The following is an 18,722-nucleotide window of genomic DNA, read 5'->3' as shown; positions in this document are numbered from 1 at the left end:
GAAAAGGGATTTTTATCAGCAAAATTTGAGGTTTACAGGGGATTCTGGGTAGGAGACTGTTGGGGGACCCACGCAAGCTATACCTCACCGGACTCCCCAGGTGTCTAGTTTCCATAAATGTGTGAGTTTGGTAGGTTTCCCTAGATGGCCGCTGAGCCCCGGGCCAAAAATTCATGGGACCCCCATTGCAAAACCAGGTTGGTAATTTTGATGTTGTCTCAATAGGTTTTGAGCCCTTCCCTGCCGCGGGTACTTAGCCCACCCACACAAGTGAGGTACCATTTCTATTGGGATACCTGGAGAAATGCTGTGTGGTTGGAAATGTGTTGTTACTTTCTGCAGCTTGAAAATTTGGGCACAATAATGCAAGGAAAATGTGAGTCACATTTTGGGGTTTGCAGGACATTGTGGGTAAGATAACTTGTTGGGATCCACAAGAGAGACATCACAATGTACTCCCATGGGTGCTTAGTTCATAAGGAATATGCTACTTACCAGTATGCATCTGTTCTTGGCATGTAGAGCTGCAGAGTCACACACTGAGGATAAGATCGCCATCTGGTGTTGGGCTCGGATGATTGCAGGTTGTTGTTGTCTTCGGAAGAAGCCTTTGGTCACGAGGTTGGTGACTCCTCCCCTGGACAACAGTGCGCATGGGCATCCACTCCATCGGCAGATTGTTTTTCGCCATGATGGGAAAAGATGGAGTATATAGAAAAGAAAGAAAGGATGTCCATGTGTAATGTCTAAGTAAGACGGATGCTGGAACAGATACAGGTCCCGGGGAGGCGGGCGGGCGTGTGTGACTCTGCAGCTCTACATGCCAAGAACAGATGCATACTGGTAAGTAGCATATTCCGTTCGAGGCATATGAGCTGCAGATCACACACTGAGGATAGATTATACAGCAGTGCTCCCCTTAGCGGTGGTCGCCTGTATCCGTTGCAGCAGCTTGAAATAAAGTTTTTAGGACAGCCTGGCCCACGGAGGCCTGTTGTTTGGCCTGCACGTCAACACAATAGTGTTTAGTGAAGGTATGCGTGGTAGACCATGTGGCTGCCTTGCAAATGTCTTCTAAGGGAATATTGCCTAAGAAGGCCATAGAAGCCCCTATTTTACGCGTGGAGTGCGCCCTAGGGGGAACTGTAAGTGTACGTTTAGCCTTGAGGTAGCATATTTGGATGCATTTAACTATCCACCGGGCTATTCCTGATTTGGAGATCGGGTTGCCTTTGTGTGGTGGCGCGAAAGCAACAAAGAGTTGTTTTGTCTTTCGAAAAGGTTTTGTCCTGTCGATGTAATAAAGCAAGGCTCTTTTAACATCTAAGGTATGTAGGGCCCTTTCAGCTACCGAGTCTGGATTTGGGAAGAAGACCGGTAGTTCTACTGATTGGTTAAGGTGGAAAGGGGAAATCACTTTTGGAAGAAATTTAGGGTTTGTCCTAAGAACCACTTTGTTACGGTGTAGTTGTAAGAAAGGTTCCTCAAGTGTAAGGGCTTGTATTTCACTTACTCTGCGCAGGGAAGTGATTGCGATAAGGAAGGCTACCTTCCATGTTAGGAATTGCAATTCACATTTGTGCATAGGTTCAAATGGGGGACCCATGAGTCTTGTTAGAACCACATTGAGATTCCACACTGGGGCAGGTGGCAATCTTGGGGGAAGAATTCTTTTGAGACCTTCCATAAACGCTTTGATGGCTGGTACCTTAAAAAGGGACAGGTGTTGCCTATTTTGCAAGTAGGCTGCCAAGGCTGCTAGGTGTAAACGTATAGAGGAATACGCTAGATTGCATCTTTGCAAGTGTAGTAGATAGCAAATGATGTTTTGGATGGAAGCATCCAATGGATGTATGTCATTATTAGCGCAGTAGATGGCAAATCGTTTCCATTTAGCGGCATAACACGCTCTAGTAGTAGGTCGTCTGGCTTCCTTTATGATATTCATACAGTCTGGAGGGAGATTGAGGTAACCGAACTCTAGGACCTCAGGAGCCAGATCGCTAGGTTCAGTGTTTGAGGATCTGGGTGTCTGATTTCTCCATGGTTCTGGGTTAATAGATCCGGGGAGAGGCGTAGCTTTTGATGTGGAACTAAAGATAGTTCCAGAAGTGTGGTGAACCACGGTTGACGTGCCGAAGTGGGAGCCACTAGTATTAGTGTTAGTGACTGTTGTTTCAGTTTGCGTACCACAAATGGAACTAGTGGGAGAGGCGGAAAGGCGTACGCAAATCTGCCTGACCAGTTCATCCATAGGGCATTGCCCTTCGACTGTGGGTGTGGAAACCTGGCGGCGAAGGTTGGGCATTTTGTGTTTTCGGGAGTGGCGAACAGGTCTATGTCTGGTTGTCCCCACTTTTGGAAGAAGGGGAGTAGAACCTTGGGGTGTAGTTCCCATTCGTGGATCTGTTGTGTGTGGCGACTTAGGAGGTCGGCCACTTGATTGTGGATCCCTGGGAGATGTTCTGCTAACAGGTAGATGTTTTGGGGAATTGCCCATCTCCAGATTTGCTGTGCCAGTTGGGACAGTTGGAGAGAGTGTGTCCCTCCCTGTTTCTGTATATAATACATTGTCGTCATGTTGTCTGTGCGTATGAGGACAGTTTTGTTCTTTAGGTGAATTTGAAAGGATTTTAGTGCTAGGAACACTGCTAAGAGTTCCAGGTGGTTGATGTGGAGCAGTTTTTGTTGGCTGGTCCATCTGCCCTGAGTGGTATGGTGAAGGAGGTGGGCTCCCCACCCCGTGAGAGATGCGTCTGTAGTTAGCACAACTTGTGGAAGAGGCTCTAAGAACGGTCTCCCTTTGGACAGGTTGATGGTGTTCCACCATTTCAGTGATCGAAGTGAGCGACTGTCCACCAACACCAGATCGGTAAGTTGTCCGTGAGCTTGGTTCCACTGTTGTGCTAAGCATTCCTGTAAGGGACGCATTTGAAGTCGTGCGTGTGGGACTATGGAGCTGCATGAACACTCTTGCTGGAAGAGATGGATGAGTTTGAAATTGAGAGATGAGATTTTGTATACTGGCTATCCTGGCTGTGCTGGGATAGGCAATGGCTTTGGATGTATCTATGGTTGCTCCTAGATACTGATGTAAGTGGGAAGGTTGTAGGTGGGATTTGGGGTAGTTGATAGTGAATCCCAAATCGTGGAGAGTTTGAATCGTGCGATGAGTGTGGAGAACGCATTTTTGGTATGTATTGGCTTTTATGAGCCAATCGTCCAGATAGGGGAAGACATGGATCTGTTGTCTTCTGAGATGCGCTGCCACGACTGCTAGGCACTTGGTGAACACTCTGGGTGCTGTTGTTACTCCGAATGGGAGAACTGTAAATTGATAGTGTTGCCCATCTACCACAAATCGTAGATATTTTCTGTGAGCGGGATGCATAGGGATGTGAAAGTATGCGTCCTTGAGGTCCAATGTGGCGAGGAAGTCTCCCTGTTGTAAAAGTGGGAGGACTTGTTGGAGAGTGGTCATGTGAAAATGATCCGAATGTATATACTGGTTTAGTAGTCTGAGATCCAGTATGGGCCTTAGTGTTTTGTCCTTTTTGGGAATGAGGAAGTATAGAGAATATACCCCTTTTCCCTGATGTTGAAGGGGGACTGGTTCTATCGCATGTTTTTGTAACAGGGATTGAACTTCTTGTTTGAGGAGAGAGAGATGATGCGAGGACATTGGACGTTGTTTGGGCGGTATGTTTGGGGGGGATTGTATGAGTTCGAGGCAGTAGCCAGACTGGATAATTTGTCTTACCCACCTGTCTGTGGTGATGGAAGTCCAGACAGGCAGGAATTGTTGGAGTCGCCCCCCGACCGGAGTGGAATGGTCTGGGGGGAGTGGTGGCAAGTCACTGTTTGGTGGCTGGTGAGGTGCGGGTGTTGTTGTTGTTGCCCCGCCCTCGACCTTTGTTATTGTTTCCCCTATAACCTCCCCGGAAATAACCTCTGTTAGGGGATGTTTGTCCAGAATTTTTAAAGGTGGACGTGGTCTCAGTTGATGTGTTTTTGGAGCCTCCTCTATAAAAGGAGCGACGAAAGGAACCCCGGTTTTGATGAGACTGCAGTGCTCCCATAGACTTGGCAGTTTCATTATCCTTTTTCATTTTTTCTAATGCAGTATCCACTACAGGGCCAAATAGCTGCTCTTGGTTGAAAGGTTGAGCTAGAATTGCGGTTTGAACCTCCGGTTTAAAACCGGAAATACGGAGCCAGGCATGTCGTCTGAGTAAGACGCTAGTATTGACCGCTCTAGAAGCAGTGTCTGCTGCATCTAAGGCGCATTTAATGGAGGCATTAGATATTAATTTGCCTTCTTGGATGAGGTCAGAGGCCTGGGACTTAAAAGGTTCAGGCAGATGTTGCATAAGGTCCTCAAGTTGGTCATAATGCGCTCTATCATACCTGGCTAACAGGGCTTGGGTATTCGCAATACGCCAATGGTTAGCCGCCTGCGCGGCGACCCGTTTGCCCGAGGCTTCTAAAAGCTTAGACTCTTTGTCTGGGGGAGGCGTTTCTCCAGTTGTCTGTGAGTTAGCGCGCTTCCTGGCATTTGATACGACTAGGGAGTCTAAAGGGAGCTGGGCCTTAATGTATGCAGGGTCTTGCGGGGCTGGTCGGTACTTTTTTTCGATGCGTGGGTTGAGAACCCTAGCTCGAACAGGGTCCTTAAAGACTTCAGTAGCATGCTTTATAACCCCTTTGATCATGGGCAGTATGTGAACAGTCTTTTGTGACTGCTCAAAGGTATCAAGGAGAAAGTCCTCTTCAAGGGCGTCTGTGTGCATTGTAACGCCGTGGAATGTTGCTGCCCTATTTATAAGTTGGCCGAACCCTAGGTGGTCATCAGGAGGGGAGGGCTTGGAGGGGTAGGTAGTGGGGTCAGGCATGTCAGGTATAGGATAAGACCAGTCATCCATGGGTGCTGGGTCTGGGAACGTAAAAGGGTCGTTTGGATCAACAGGATCATTAAATAAATCAGGGTCCGCCCCTCCCCCTAAGTCATCATTATCATCCTGTGGAGGAGGTGAATGATAGGGAGATGGTAAAGGTAAAGGTAAAGGAGAATCAGGAGGAGGAGGGGGGGACGGGTTAGGAGGTAAAACAGGAGAGGAAGGACGAAGTGGTGAAGTAGCACAGTCCTTTTTCCGTATGGGAGCTGGGGGAGGTGTAGTGTCCAGCTTCCGCTTTTTATATGGGATGGCAGTCACGTGTCCCGTGTTAGGATTGATGTAGATCCGCTTCTGAGTAGGATCTGGTCGAAAAAGTTCATCTGGCTCCGAAGGTGGTGTCTGTGCTGTCCGCTTCGGGTCTTTATGAGCTTGTTTCGGCGGGGACGCAGTTTTCGGCGCCGATGATTTTTTCGGGTCCGATGGATTTTTCGGAGCCGACTGAGTTTTCGGTGTCGACTGAGTTTTCGGTGTCGACTGAGTTTTCGGTGCCGACTGAGTTTTCGGTGCCGACTGAGTTTTCGGTGCCGACTGAGTTTTTGGTGCCGATGGACTTTCAGGCATCGATGTTGAAGAACGTCTCGGTGCCGGTGGAGACTTCGGTGCCGAGGAACGTTTCTGTGCCGAAGGAGATTTCGGTCTTGGAGCCTGTTTCGGTGCCGACAGTGGGTGTTTGGGTGCCGAGGGTGTTAAAGGCACAATCAGGTGAGGTTTGCTCGAGCCCGAGCCACCCACAGGCTTAGATGTCTTCGGAGCCGGGCCCGAGGGCGGGGCTTCTGAAGAGGATTTCCGGTCGCGACTGGGCCCAGCTGGCGGAGTCTTGACCAATGCTTTTTTGGATGGGGCAGGGGCAGGGGGGGTGGTACTCACACGCTGCCCTGGAGTGATGAGGTCATCGGAATCGTCGGCCTCGGACACGATCTCGAGATCTTCGGTGTCGTCTTCGGGAACATCTTGAGCAAAGATGTCCTCCGGTTCTGGAGCTGGTTTGGCCATAATATGGCGTCGAGCTCTTCGGTCCCGGAGGGTCTTCTTCGAACGGAAAGCGGAACAAGCTGGACAGGTGGACTCGTTGTGTTCCGGCGACAGGCAGAGGTTGCAAACCTCGTGGTGGTCACTGTGGGGGAACTTCGCTCCACACTGGGGGCATTTTTTGAAGGGTGTCCTGTCCATCAGCCGCTTCCGGAACCGGTCCGAGTTGATGTCGACGTCGATGGAATGAAGATTAAAGAGTTAAATCGATTGCTGGAAGTTTTCTGCTGGAGCGGAAAAAAGTTCATCCGAACCCAATGGCGGAAAAAAACAATCTGCCGATGGAGTGGATGCCCATGCGCACTGTTGTCCAGGGGAGGAGTCACCAACCTCGTGACCAAAGGCTTCTTCCGAAGACAACAACAACCTGCAATCATCCGAGCCCAACACCAGATGGCGATCTTATCCTCAGTGTGTGATCTGCAGCTCATATGCCTCGAACCAATATCTACAGTTGACAGGTTTTTCTTCGATGAAATGTACACCTTGGCAGACAGACAAAAAAAGATTACTGCACAGCCATCTATTTCTCAAGCACACACACATACTGGTTGGATTTGGCACGAGGGCGAGTGATGGTTCAGTATATAACATTCTATTAACAAGAGATTTCACAAAAATGAAATGCACTGTCAGTAATTGAAAAAACAAAAAACTGAACCAGAGACTCGCAGCTCATGAGCTGTAAAGCCACAACAAGGCACCAACCGCTTTACAGGCCATTCACACACCTTTCATACGTGATGCACACAAGACCATTCACACCACCAGGCACAAAACCAACATATTACTACATTCACAAAAAGGGACAAGGTACACCCTGCTTGAGAAAGACAGAAAAGACAAATATTTCTGCACAAGCACCTATTCCTCAAGCACACATACATACTGGTTGGTTTTGGCACGAGGGTGAGTGATGGTTCAGTATATACAGTTGTATTGACCAGAGATTTCACAAAAATGAAATGCACTGTTAATAATTGAAAGACGAGAAACTGAACCATTGGCTCACAGCTCGTGAGCTGTAAAGCCACGACAAGGCACCAACCTCTTTACAGGCCATTCATACACCTTTCATACTTGTGACACAAACAAAACCATTCACACCGCCAGCCGCGGGCCCAGCACATTACAATACTCACACCAGCAGACAGCCCCATTCGAGGGCCCATCACTTTCACACGCACACATTCCTGACACAGCAACCACACCAGCTCATGGATTGCGTGGAGTGGCGTTTAGCTAGCAGTGTGTGTAGTGACCAGAAGCAGCAAGTCACTACTCGCACACTGCCAGCCAAGCGCCAGTCGACGCACACTGCCAGCCAAGCGCCAGTCGACGCACACTGCCAGCCAAGCGCCAGTCGACGCACACTGCCAGCCAAGCGCCAGTCCACGCACACTGCTAGCCAAGCACCAGTCCACACACACCGCCAACTAAGCGCCAGTCCACGCACACCGCCAGCCAAGCGCCAGTACACGCATAACGCCAGTCCACGCACTCCGCCAGCCAAGCGCCAGTCCACGCACACCGCCAGCCAAGCACCAGTCCATGCACACCGTCATAATTTTTTTTATACAAGAAAGAAAACACAAACCAATTGCAACTAAATACAAAACTATAACTACAAAAAACAACAACAGTAATTGAAGACATCATTCTAATGCCAAACGTTAAACTGAACAACTATATAAAACCATACAGACCAGGCAGTACACTATTAGACTCAGGGTTGCTCCCAAAAAGTGTGATCAAATCTGAAAGATGTGGGCACACACAGCCCAGGATTAGAAGGACAATCAGCACAGTGCATACGACTCTCCTGCCGCACACCTCTTCGCAAGCTGACTCTACATCTCTTACAGGGATTGTTTTTTTGGGGCGTGGGAGGAATTAAATCAGGAAAGTGACGATCTTTCAATCTAGCCACATCCTCCGCCACATCCTCCACCACTCCAACTCTAGGAACACTTGCCTGTTCCACAACAAGGCTGCCTATCACAGACTCCTGAAACTGAACAAAAGTCAACTTTGACGCAGGAGAACACTCCTTGTAGACAACAAAAGCATTTAAAGTTGCTAAATTGAAAACATGGATGGCCAATTTCTTATACCAAATGTAAGCCTTACAAATAGCTGTGTAAGGTTCCAACCTCTGATCTACTCTATCAACAGCACCCATGAGCTTATTGTAGTCTAAAATGCACACAGGTTTGTGCACTTCAGCAATCTGACCCAGAACAGCCACAGGTGAAGTTCTCTCATCATGGATGGTAGTCAGCATATACACATCCCTCCTGTCCACAAATTTCACAAACTAGTAGTTCATCACTACGCAAGGAACTGCACTGTCCCCTCTCAAGGTTTTTGCAAACAGGCTCTTTTGGATAACCTTTACGGTTAGAGCAGATTGTGCCACTAGCAAAAGTGTCCACTTTAAACAATTCCTTAAACAATTGCACAGCAGTGTAGAAGTTATCAAGGTACAAATGGTGGCCTCTGTTAAACAGTCCTCTAGCAAGAGCCCACACAATTTTCTCTGAAACTCCAAAAGTGGACGGACAACCAGGGGGGTCAATAGTGGAATCCCTACCAGTGTACACCCAGAAATTAAAGACATATCCTGTCCTACTCTCGGGCAACATATACAGCTTAATTCCATAATGTGCCCTCTTGCTAGGAATGTACTGTCTAAAAACTAAATGACCCTTGAACAGGACCAAAGACTCATTAATATCTATTTCTTTCCCTGAAGTATAGATCTCTGAAAATCGATCTACAAAGTGATCAAGAACAGGCCGAATCTTAAAAAGACTGTCACAGTCATGGTTATCTCGTGGCAACGCCAAAGTATTATCAACAAAAAGCAGCATCTGAAGCAAAAGTAAATACCGATCACGACTCATAATTGCAGGAAATATGGCCGTTGCCATCAAGGGACTGGTAGACCAATATGAAGCCATGGACGGCTTCCTTATCAAGCCCATCAAAAAAGTCAAACCCAAAAACTTCTTCATCTCATCCAGATTTGTGGGAGTCCACCCGGTAGCTAGAGTGGGGCCCAAGTCTGGCACTGATGTCCCTCAAAAACTTTTCAGCATACAATTCGTCTGCTCAACAATGTCAGCCAAAAATACATCATCCATGAACAACTGAAAAAACTGTATAGGCAAAAAAAATGCAATCCACTCTACACCCTGCATCACCACTAAAGACAGGCAACACCGGCTGCACCATGTTTGGATCAACCCAGAGTCCAGCACTTCCAATGGGAAGCCTTGAAGCTCCAGGCTGCAATCCAGATACCTCTTGCACCATCGGCTCATCAGTGTCCTCCTCTAAAACAGGCACTTCATCCGCACTGAGAGTAGCTTCATCATCCGATGAGTCCATGTGGAGAGAAAACTCACTGCCTGAATCTTCCCCTCCCTCAGACACACGGTCAGTCTCATAATCCTGCTCAGAGGAAGATTCAAGAACCATACCAACCACCTGCTGAGCAGTAATTCTATGGCTAGCCATAATGTTTACTAATAAAGGTAACTTGTCAAACAAGTCAAGCAAACCCTTTGTAAAAAAAAGAAATAAACAAAATGTAGCTTTAGCACAAAGACCTATATACTCCAACACTATACCACTCACTTGCCAGAAGCAGCTAGACTCACCTCCTACTCTGCACAGACACAGTAAGAACCATCAGTATCTCACTACAAAAGAAAAAAAAAGAAAATTGCACATAAGAACGCAAAACACATCGCAAAGAATTTCATGCACAAAACACTAACTAAATATGCTGCTATTATGGCACCGCTTGCAAAAAAGTCATTCATGCATGACATTAATTCTCAATTGGAGTAAACACAAGGAAAATGTTTTTCTTACCAAATAAATGCAGATCAACCACAGCCGAAACCGCAAACCAGATCAAAAGCTTTCCACTGGAATAAAAAGGAGAAAAAACTCATTACAATCACATTTGCAAATAATGCACCTGTCCACACACTATCCACCAGCCAAGCAAAGGTGGTAGGTGGGTCTAAAATCATGAGGCTGATATGCCCCCACTGGGAGCAGAAACAGCCCAAAAATTCACCCTCATAAAGGGGGGGGCGACCCTTGCCCAAGGGGTCACTACCCAGCACCAACATTTAAAAAGTCCTGGTGTCTAGTGGCTTCTGCCCCCTATGGGACAGATGGGCCTAAAAACATATGGCCGATCTCCCCAAAGGGGGCATAAACAACCACAATAAATACCCCATAAAGGGGAGCGACCCTTGCCCAACTCAAACAATCCCTGATGTCTAATGGCTTCTCCCCCCCTTGGGGGCAGATGGGCCTAGAATAACAAGGCCGATCTGCCCCCAAGGGGGGCAGAAACGGCCACAATAAAAGATTCCCAAAGGGGAGCAGCCCTTGCCTAAGGGGCCGCTCCCAACAAACATTTAAAAAAAAAAATCCCTGGTGGCCTAGTGGGCTCACAGCGACTTTTTTTATTAATTCAATCTGCCCCACACGGGGGGCAGACCACAACTAAAAAAAAACATTGCCCCAGGGGCCGCTCCCCGACACAAAGTTACATTGTAGATAATAAAAAAAAATCCCTGGTAGCCTAGTGGTCACATAATGCCTTTTTTTAATCATTTATATATAGACCTGCTCCCGACACAAAAGGCACTTTGTAAATAAAATAAAAAAATCCCTGGTGGCCTAGTGGATACAAATGCCTTTAAATTTCATTTTGATAGATCTGACCCCCCTGTCCCCCGCCCCCCCCCCCCCCCCGAGGGGCAGACCCATCAACAAAATGTGCACCCCCAAAGGGAGCGACCATTGCCCAAGGGGCCGCTCCCGGACACAAAAGGCCCTTTAAAAAAAAGATAAAAGCATTCCTGCTGCACGATCGCGCCCCAAGCGTGATCTTGTAGCAGGAATGCTTGAAAACGACATTGGAGGAAAGGAAAACACTTTCCTTTCCTCCGATGCCTTTTTAAAATGTCCCCCCACCCTCGCCTCTTAACTGAAGGACGCTCTGGAAGCAAATGGCTTCCAGTGCGTCCGGTATCGTGTAATGACATCAGCGCACGAGGCGCGCCGACGTCATTACATGATGTGGTGGGGGGGACGGGGAATGAAGCGGAAGGGCTTCCCCTTCCATTGCGGTTGGGGCAGGATGATGGGCGGCCCACGGGGGAGCGCCAGTGCTTCCTCCCCGTGAGTGGGTGCCAGGACGGCCGGGAGCCGTCATGAGCACACGCTAACCGTGGCTCATGACGGCTCCCGGCCGTCCTGAGCACAGAACAGGTTAATGTGTATACTCAAGTCACATTCTTCATTAAAGGTTTTTGTTTGGTTCCCCCTGGATGGTGGATGTTTCTCCCGCCATTGGATTAATCTGGTTAGTATTTTAGTAGAGACCTTAATATCGTTTATATAGAAAGGATTATGTTGACCTGATTAGGGTTTTTTTGTGGCGGAAACATGTCAACCTTGTAACAAGATCGAATTATTCCCTGACATGTTTTAACTTGGTTTGCAAAAATAAACGCAATAGCCTACCTGTAGGTAGTGTTATTCATCCTCTTGTCCCGAATAGGGTACACAGGGATATTAAGACCTTCCATATGATTATGGTAGTAGCCCACAGTGCTACAGAACTTGACCCATTTGAGGAGAAGCCTTATGATGAAGCGTACATTTTTAAAATATGTGAAGGAAACGAGAAGCCAGGCGTCATATCCTGCTATGCTATTAGTATCTGGAGCACCATCATAGTCCAGAGTTGGCCGCCTCTATCTCTTCCCTGCTTTTGCTCTTTCTCTGTGTATTTATGGCACTGATTTGCTAATTGTCCTGTCCTTGTCGGGTTTTCAGGGTGAAAGATTTAAAGGCCATTCAAATACTTAGCCAATGCAGCGAGCAGGCTTAATCAGAGCCACCACAGATTGGAGTATGTAGGTGGAAATTGGGGTGAGTAGTCATTGAAGGTCTGAAGCACAGCAAAGTGGCTTATTAAAAAACAAGCTTCAACTGCAGTGCTGAGCCAATACAACAAAGAGGGGGCCAAAGAGAATATAGGATGGTTCACAACCAGAGCTTCAAAGAACTGCAGCTAAACTGGCACACGAAGCACGTGTTGATTTGGAATCCTTAACTAGGATCCTGGAAATGGACATTGTACATGTCAGTTATGTTTTTGTTGTGTAACCAACTGCACATCCATGTAGCAATCATACCGTATTTGAGGTGTGCACATTTTACGAGCGGGGATATCAATTCTATGGGGTATCCGTGATCATAGTGCATGCAGAAGGCTGAAATCCATCTTTGCCATAGGGTGTAATAAACACTCTGCAGCTTCTCCTCGGATGGAGCGGAGGAACCTAGTAGTGCCACAATGACCAAGGTTGAAAAATTAGCGAGTTTTTACTGTTCTAAATGCTAAGATGCCATTTGTGGTTTATTGTTGGAACTGTGTTGTTTAGTATTGCTCTGAAGAGATTTTTTAATAGTTGGATATTTTATAAAATGTAAATTTGTCTTATATCTGGAAATTATTAACTATTGGCTTTAAGCTACTCAGTGTCTGGAGAAATATGTCCACCATGCGAAGAGTTTTAGCACAAAACGTCAGTTTAGTTTGAAACCTACAAGAAATATTATGAAATCATCTTCCCATTATGGGCTTTTTATGATTGTGCAATGCCCACCATCACTTGCTGCATTAGTAGTGTTCTTTTTTTTTTGCATATCTTCTTCGTTACTTTATTATGATGAAAACATGAGTGTTCGAAATTATATTGATCACTGAAGTGCGTTAGGTATTGTATATTTTACGAAACGGGAGTTTGACCTCCTTATTAGGGACATTTCAATATTTTCTTCTTTTTATTGTGAGACCAGAATGTTACAAAGCTATATATGTGGTGGTAGAAGAGAACAGTAGAGGAGTGATAAATATGCTGACGGGGCAGTGTTGATTACCCACAGGATATTTGTAATTGTGAAAGAATCGTGTAAGAAAAGTCATTCCCCTGGCGATGTTATGTGGCCCTAGGCATTCAGTATATCTGATTCTACCTTTGGCTTCAGTTACATCACGGAATCCCCTCCATGACGTGGAAGGGAAGTTTTGTGTCACACTTTGTGTGAATACAACTGGCTTTTATGTCAAAGTAGAAAATTGGACAGGCTATACTGTAAAGTGTGAGTAAATTGAAACACTTTTGATCAGCACCATGTTCAATAAACAGTTATTGGATCCTAACTGGATGCAGCGTGACTTTAGACTTATAAGTCTTTGTTGTTTTTTTTTCTTTTTCTTTACAGGCAAGCAGGTGATGCAGTACATGGGCAATACGATCTTTTCATTATTTGGTGATCTACCATCTGCTGACGGGGCCATGGTGGAAAAAGATTCGGAAGATCTCCTAAGAGTATTACAGGAGGATGATGGTGCCACACAGCCAGTCATGTTGAACTCTGACACGTCCCTGCAAGCACCACCTCCAAACCTCAATGAGCAAGTGAGCCTGCTGGAGGCCTACGAGATTCCACTGCCTGCGGAAGACATTAATGGGGAATATAAAGAACCGCCTCTGTTTATCCTGAGTCCTGTAAATACTTTGATTGAGGAGGCCACAGAAGCCGTGCTTGACTGAAAGTGTTAAACTGATAATGGAAACTGGGAGAACTAAAATATGCATCAGACTGGGCAATTCATTGATTGCCAGAACAAACACATTGTTTAGTTTAAATAACTGCATTGTATGCAAACAATTTACTGTATAAGGAAAGTGTCCTACTCTATTGAATGTCGAATATCTCTGCAGTCCACAAATAAGTTGTGTCTGTAACTCCCTTGTTTGGGGTTAATGTTGCTGATCTCTGTCAGCAGGGTGTAAGCTGGTGTGTTATTTCTCTGCAATGGTGCTGCAAGGACTGCATCCATGATGAACTGGCTGGTGACAGTTATACATTTGGAAAGATGTTTTGTACGCAGAGCTTGCATTTCAGAAGTTAATCTTCTTAGTTTCTGCATTGATATGCCTACACCAAGAAAGTATGAATGAATTAATTTTCAACAAGTGTTTTGACCTTTTTACATGTTAAGTATTTGTTTTTTATAACAAAGCAAATTTTACTGTTTGCATTAGAGTAGCTCATGCCCTTCTTGCTGCTTCTTAGGATTCTGAGAAGACATCCGACTTTCTTCTCCACAGCTATTTGTGCACACAAATACAGGTATAATGAAATGAGAGGTCAGTCCTGTTAGTCAAATTAATTAAATATATCATGCCGTTTTAGTTCGCACACATACCTGTATCAAAAGTCTGAGTTACTGCTAAAAATGTATTCAGCTCAGTAAACATAATTCTTTAAAAACATTTTGAAAGATGGGGGGAAAAACACTTTACCACAAGTCAGCTAAATTTTTGTTGGTTATTTACTATACTTAGCCAAGTGAAACCATTTTGGAACACCAACATCTCAAGTAAAGTAGCAATTAAAAAACCCGAACCTGAAATGTTCAAGTCGTAAATACCTGCTAAAGGACAGCAGAGATTTCTAGCCTCCTTTCAAAATAGTTTTTATGACATTTTAATTGAAGAAATTGTATGAAAGTCAACATCAACTTAGACTAAGGTAAGCTCTTCCAGTGGTCATCCATTCATGCTTTTTTTGAATATTCATGAGATCTGCCCACCCTTGAAATAGCATGGTTATATCTTTTCTTATTCACATCATTGATAGTTATTATTTAACTCGGAGACGTGTAGAATAGTTTGGAAGATATAGAAACTAAGTTAATGGTGTAAGAGCTCACAGAAAGTCCCAGATCTATTGTCAATTCCAGCAGTTCCAGAAATGAGGGTAACTTCCTCTTTCTTAAGGAGGAAGTTTTGGTTTCTTCCGCTCCAGCCTGTGAGTGGCGTTGTCTACTCTGGTCTCAACCTCTTCTGCCCACAGCTGCTGCAACTGTCAGCATGTAAGTTGATAATTGGCCATAAGGAGTAAGAGTATGTAAGTGGTGTGCCATGGTTATCCCTCTAGAAAACTTGGATGGGTTAAGATATGTGGCTTTACCAGTCTAGGATTTTTCTTTAGTGTATTTGTGTCTATAGTTGGTGCCCTTTAAGACTATTTTACTGGACTCCTTAGGTTCTTCTCCAAGTGGCTCTCACATCGTTTAAACGTTTTAAGTTGTTGGAGAGAGTGATGCCCACAGTGCCTTATTTTACATATGGTCTCAGATATGAGTTCTTAAATGTGTTCTGGACTGTACTGGTATGAATGTTCTCCTTTAGATTAGTGCCTGTGTGGAGAAGGTGTTGGCCTCTTTAAAGTGGTGGATCACAGACAGTACTGGAGATGTGGTAATCAGGTGTGATGGTGACTGTGGAAGAGGTGTAAGAGAATCTGACAGACGCCTCCTCCCTTATATGAGAGTATGCACCTGAATATTTAGTCTGATGTTGATGGAAGATGCCTAGATGGTAGCCACAATGCTGACCAGTGGAAAGAGTGTTTGACTAAACGTTAAATGCATAAGTGTTTTATTGTGTTTTAAAGTCGGGTGCCCTTCAGCATCAAAGATTTGGACATCTTGTATCTTGAATTTCTCAATAATGACCCAGTTATTAACAGAAAATAGGTGACAACCTATCTGTTCTCAACAATGATGACTTAAACTTCAATTGGGAACAGAAGTGTATGCAATAAGACCTCTTTTTGAATCTCCTTGGGGTGGAGTCTTCAGAAGCAGATGTACAGAGAGTCCTTACTCCATCCATCTCTGTCTTTTAAGATATGACTTTCTTCAGCTACATGCAGGGTTCCTCTTGTCTGCCTCAAATGCAGATTATTCTGTCCGACTTTAAAGCATTTCCTGGAGCCCTTCATACAAAAGGGACGCTCACGCTTGCTGTGGCTGTGCCAGATAAGCAAAACAAACAGATGCAAGGGGATACTTCTCCACATTTTTTCTGCCACCTAAGGGCCACTTCACAAGAAAGTATGGAATATTTGGAAAGGAAAAAAATTTCCTATCAGGAAAATACTCCTGAACACAAAAGATGTTAAGAGATATTTTTTAAGGTTTTAGATTATCCAACAAAAAATGGAAACAGAGCTACAGTGATCCTATTTAGTTTCATTCTTCCTTTACGAAAGATTTTGAACGATATTTCTAATCACTTGTTGTAGAGTGACTTTTTAATGTCATTTGGCTTTTTATGAAAAAATAAACACAAAATAGCAAATTTGATGTCAATATTAATATTTTTTTTAAAAACAAATTGGTATTTCTAAGGGAAAACGTTGTGAGTGGTGCTCCAGGATCCCGCGCATGGTGGCTATTGTTAAGTGTGTATTACTATCAGTGCTGTACCCCTGGAATGATAAATATTAAATAAGTTTTCCTTTTTGCTGAGCGCATCTTTATTGGTAATCTTAACATGGGCAGCGTTTGGGTTCACAGCGCACTTTGGCAAAGAAGTATTTTCTGTAAAATCATTATTCTGTGGATATGGTAAAATTAAGAGATTTCATTCAGCGGGAATGTGGTTGTTTTTCATCCAGCTAATTAGCCCGTAAGCACGGTAGTGCATTTTGATAATGATAGAGCCAAACCACGCTGCTGAGGATCTGTATTTCATTTTGTTCACTGAGCATACTCTTTGAGAAAGGGAACATTCTAATTGCAATTAACGCCCATTGTTTTCTTTACCTTGCAGGCAGCAGCTTCACAAATCTCTTAGCCCTCTGGTGAATAACTTAAATTGCTGTTGATGTCTTTAAACAGGTCATACTCCTCGAAGCTCACAAGCACTCTAGACTAGTCGTAGAAAATCACAAGTACTTAAAAGTGCTTGGAGTCGCTATTAAAGGGCGAATACTAGGCATTTATTTGGGTTCTTGAAATGTTGTAAGTGTACTTAAATGTTTTTGCTGCTATGAGTTTAATGTGGCAATAAAGACAGTTTTGCATAGTGTTCAAATTGTTGCTTTAGCAGAAAATCATATGACAAAGTGTCTTAAAAAAAGACTGCTCAACTCCGGAATGTTGAGGTTACATTTCTGAGAGAGACAACGTTTTTCATCGAGTTAGACTTCAAAGAAACTCAATTCCTGGAAGAAAACCAGTCTGGGAAACCTGTTCATTCATCCTCAAAAGGCAAGAGTAGTTATTTCTGTTGCCTTTGGTGGAAATTAAATGCTCAAAATTGCATTCTAACTGAAAGATCTTATGATGTTAGCCCTTCACTGGATCTTTCACTAGCTCCGTCAAGGAACCTGGAGGAACGCATCTTTAATGTAAAGCCTTTTACATTACTGTGTTCCTGTTTCAAGTTAGGGAATAAACACTTTTGCTATAAGGTCCATCTTTTGGCCAAAATCGGCCCCACAAGACTTTTTTATTTGCATTGAAAGACTTTACATAGATGAAATGTCAATTTCTTTAATTGTATCCATGCCAAGCACCATGTCAGGCACACTTTGTTGGGCTAGATTTAAATTGTCATTTTGTTTGGTACAAATTGATATCTTAATATTACAGTACTACAACAGTGTCTGGTTAGTTGGCCAACGGAGTTCGTGCTAAGATTACTTGGATGCCCAGGTTAATGTGTGTAGTGATATTATGGTCTCTTCCTTGGAGGACAAACATGATGCTGCTGAAAGCATTACCGTTCCATCAGAGGTCACTCTCTTAGATAATAGGGACCAATGTTTCCCTCATAGGACTGAAAGCCAAAATGGGATTAGTTGGATCCAAGGAGCATTGTCTCATAAAAGAAAAGGCTTAACAGATAATCTCCTCGAGCCAACTATGGTTTCGTCTGCCTTTAAGTCACTCCACTCCTTCACAGACTATAGGACAATGTATTATTTTAATAGAGGAAGGACACTTATGATTTAATTTATTTTTAAGATTTCTAAAGCTCTTTTACTGGATATAGGGTATCTTGGCACTGAGGGTCAGACATGACATCGTCAAGAAAACAGCATCCTGGAGACGGCAACCTTATGGACCAAAGCCCAAATCTTCTGGAATTGGATATTGGCATGAACGCCAAACTCTTTAAGTAAGAGCCAGCGTCCTGGTTTTTTAAGAGAACCATAGATTGATTTTAAATGGCTATGTGCTACATGGCATGTTTAAAGTGGGAAGCTTCCCGCAAAGTTGACAAGCAATACAAATTTGCAGGTTTAGCATTCATCTTTCATGGAGTTGGCTTTGCTTTGGCATTGGTGATATCCATGTCTTGTCCAGATATCTGAGAGCCTACATAGGAAGCTTCTGTGTATACTAAATCTCTGATCCATGCTCTAGGGCAAGCTTTTCTACTGCAGCCTTCAATCTTTATTCTTGGTGACCAGAATCCAGAAGTGTTAGTCTATGGCCTTTTTAAGAACGGAAATGCATCCAGTCATACACCCTAAAGTGGGAGAGGTTCTGCATTTGATCCCTGCAGATGCCCCTTAGTATTACACTCCAAAGGGACATCCAAGCATTATTCAGTATGTTCGAAAATAGCTCAGAACAAGGTTAATCATAGTCCCTAACGTGCAGCATGAAACTGTTGAAAGGTAAGTGGAAGAAAAAAAGGCGGGAGGAAGGCCACATTTTGTGAGTTTTAGGCCTGGCACTGTTTCAGAACTATCTCTCCTTAACACCTATAGAACGTTGATAATCGGCAAAGTTGTGTAGACAGCACTTTTGAAAAAGCAGTACAC

General features: G+C 44.5%; 1 protein-coding gene across 2 annotated transcripts in view; it reads left to right on the top strand.

Annotated features, from left to right (window-relative positions):
- The window catches only part of LOC146829602 (heat shock factor protein 3-like), a 370,027-nt gene extending 353,046 nt beyond the window's left edge, over positions 1-16,981 (top strand). For both annotated transcript variants that reach the window (XM_085608309.1, XM_085608307.1), the window contains exon 13: positions 13,311-16,981. In XM_085608309.1, coding sequence (XP_085464435.1) covers positions 13,311-13,642 — 332 coding nt within the window. In that variant the 3' untranslated portion in view covers positions 13,643-16,981. The remainder of the gene's footprint in view (positions 1-13,310) is intronic.
- Positions 16,982-18,722: the final 1,741 nt, after the last annotated feature.

Source organism: Triturus cristatus, chromosome 5_2 (genome assembly GCF_964204655.1).
Source record: "Triturus cristatus chromosome 5_2, aTriCri1.1, whole genome shotgun sequence".
Lineage (NCBI taxonomy): Eukaryota > Metazoa > Chordata > Amphibia > Caudata > Salamandridae > Triturus > Triturus cristatus.
Note: the sequence above shows the minus strand (reverse complement) of the source record. Positions and strands in the feature narration are given on the sequence as shown.